This window comes from Salvelinus sp. IW2-2015, unplaced genomic scaffold (genome assembly GCF_002910315.2).
Source record: "Salvelinus sp. IW2-2015 unplaced genomic scaffold, ASM291031v2 Un_scaffold4053, whole genome shotgun sequence".
In the NCBI taxonomy this organism is placed as follows: Eukaryota; Metazoa; Chordata; class Actinopteri; order Salmoniformes; family Salmonidae; genus Salvelinus; species Salvelinus sp. IW2-2015.
In genome coordinates, this window is record NW_019945325.1 from 1608 (window position 1) to 2922 (window position 1315).

Here is a 1315-nt window from a genome sequence, read left to right on the forward strand (position 1 = left end):
ACTGGTTCCAAACACTCTTAATCGCTAGGCTACTTTGTTGGTGTTGTGTGTGTGTGTGTGTGTGTGTGTGTTGTGTGTGTGTGTGTGGTGTGTGGTGTGGTGTGGTGTGTGTGTGTGTGTGTGTGTGTGTGTGGTGGTGTGTGTGTGTGTGTGTGATGTTGTGTGTGTGTGTGTGGTGTGGGTGTGTGTGTGTGTGATGTTGTGTGTGTGTGTGTGTACTGAGCTAAGGGGTATGTGGTTTGAGGGGCATGTGCCTGTTCTCAGCAAGAGAGGAGGGACTGTGAACATAACCACAAGACCACTGGTATAACAAGACCCCCTGAAAGTTGAACATTATAATGCTGATTCTGTATCTTAAAAGACAATTAATCTCCTTTACAAGTTGAAATTGGACCAATATATCTTGACATCATGGCAAGACACAAGATCCTAACCTTTACTGTGTTGTATTTCGTCCAGGCATGGACCATGATGGTAAGGTACTACACGATTTAGAGAGAGAGAGAGAGAGAGAGAGAGATTGACAATTATTACAGTATTCCATTTTTGTATTAAATATGTATTATTTTGATTTATACATATATATATATATATATATATGTGTAGAGTATTATAGCTACTACTTGTATTGCTGTCATTGTTATTTATAATTGTGTGTATCACCTTCCTTTGGCAACCTTGATCTTGTTATTCATGCCATTACATCATATTGAATATGAATGAATTTGAGAGAGAGAGAGAGAGAATTTAAACAAATTGAAATATGCACAAAAAATGCTCCTCTTTACACTTTTTGCCTGTTTTTTTCCCCACCATATTCTCTTAAGGTTCATCTCCGTCAGCCTGGTTTCAATTCCCCCATATCCTTAGACATGGTCCCTAACTCTGTTGACGACAAGTACCAAAACTGCACTGAAAAAATGTACAAGAAGGTGCAGGAGGAGTATCTTCCAAATGAAAACAGCAATGTAGGGATCTTCAAAGAAGCCTGGATGAAGGCAGAAGGATGTTCAAAAACTCTGATGAAACGATTCCAAAAGGACAAGTCCAAGTACAATTCTAAAGACAGACTTACACATGATCATATCAAGGCTATCTGTGCTTACTCAGGAGGTCAAACTCAAATATACCCAGTGTTCAACCAAGCAGTCCGGACCAACAGAACAGAGTATACAACCTCCTTCCAGTTCCACWCCCTGCATTTCCTGCTGACTGACGCCATTCGCCTCCTGAAACTAAACCAAAAGACCTGTCACACCACATATCGAAGAACCAAAGTAGAGTTTGACGGTAAAGTTAACAAAGTTATCAGATT

The 1315-nt window shown here is 40.0% G+C and overlaps 1 protein-coding gene across 1 annotated transcript; it reads left to right on the top strand.

Moving 5' to 3' along the window:
* Positions 1-832: 832 nt before the first annotated feature.
* On the top strand, positions 833-1310 carry LOC112076806 (erythroblast NAD(P)(+)--arginine ADP-ribosyltransferase-like; the record flags this gene model as incomplete). Its single annotated transcript, XM_070441465.1, has 1 exon — positions 833-1310. A coding segment is annotated over exon 1 (438 nt), but the record flags the coding sequence as incomplete, so codon positions are not given.
* Positions 1311-1315: the final 5 nt, after the last annotated feature.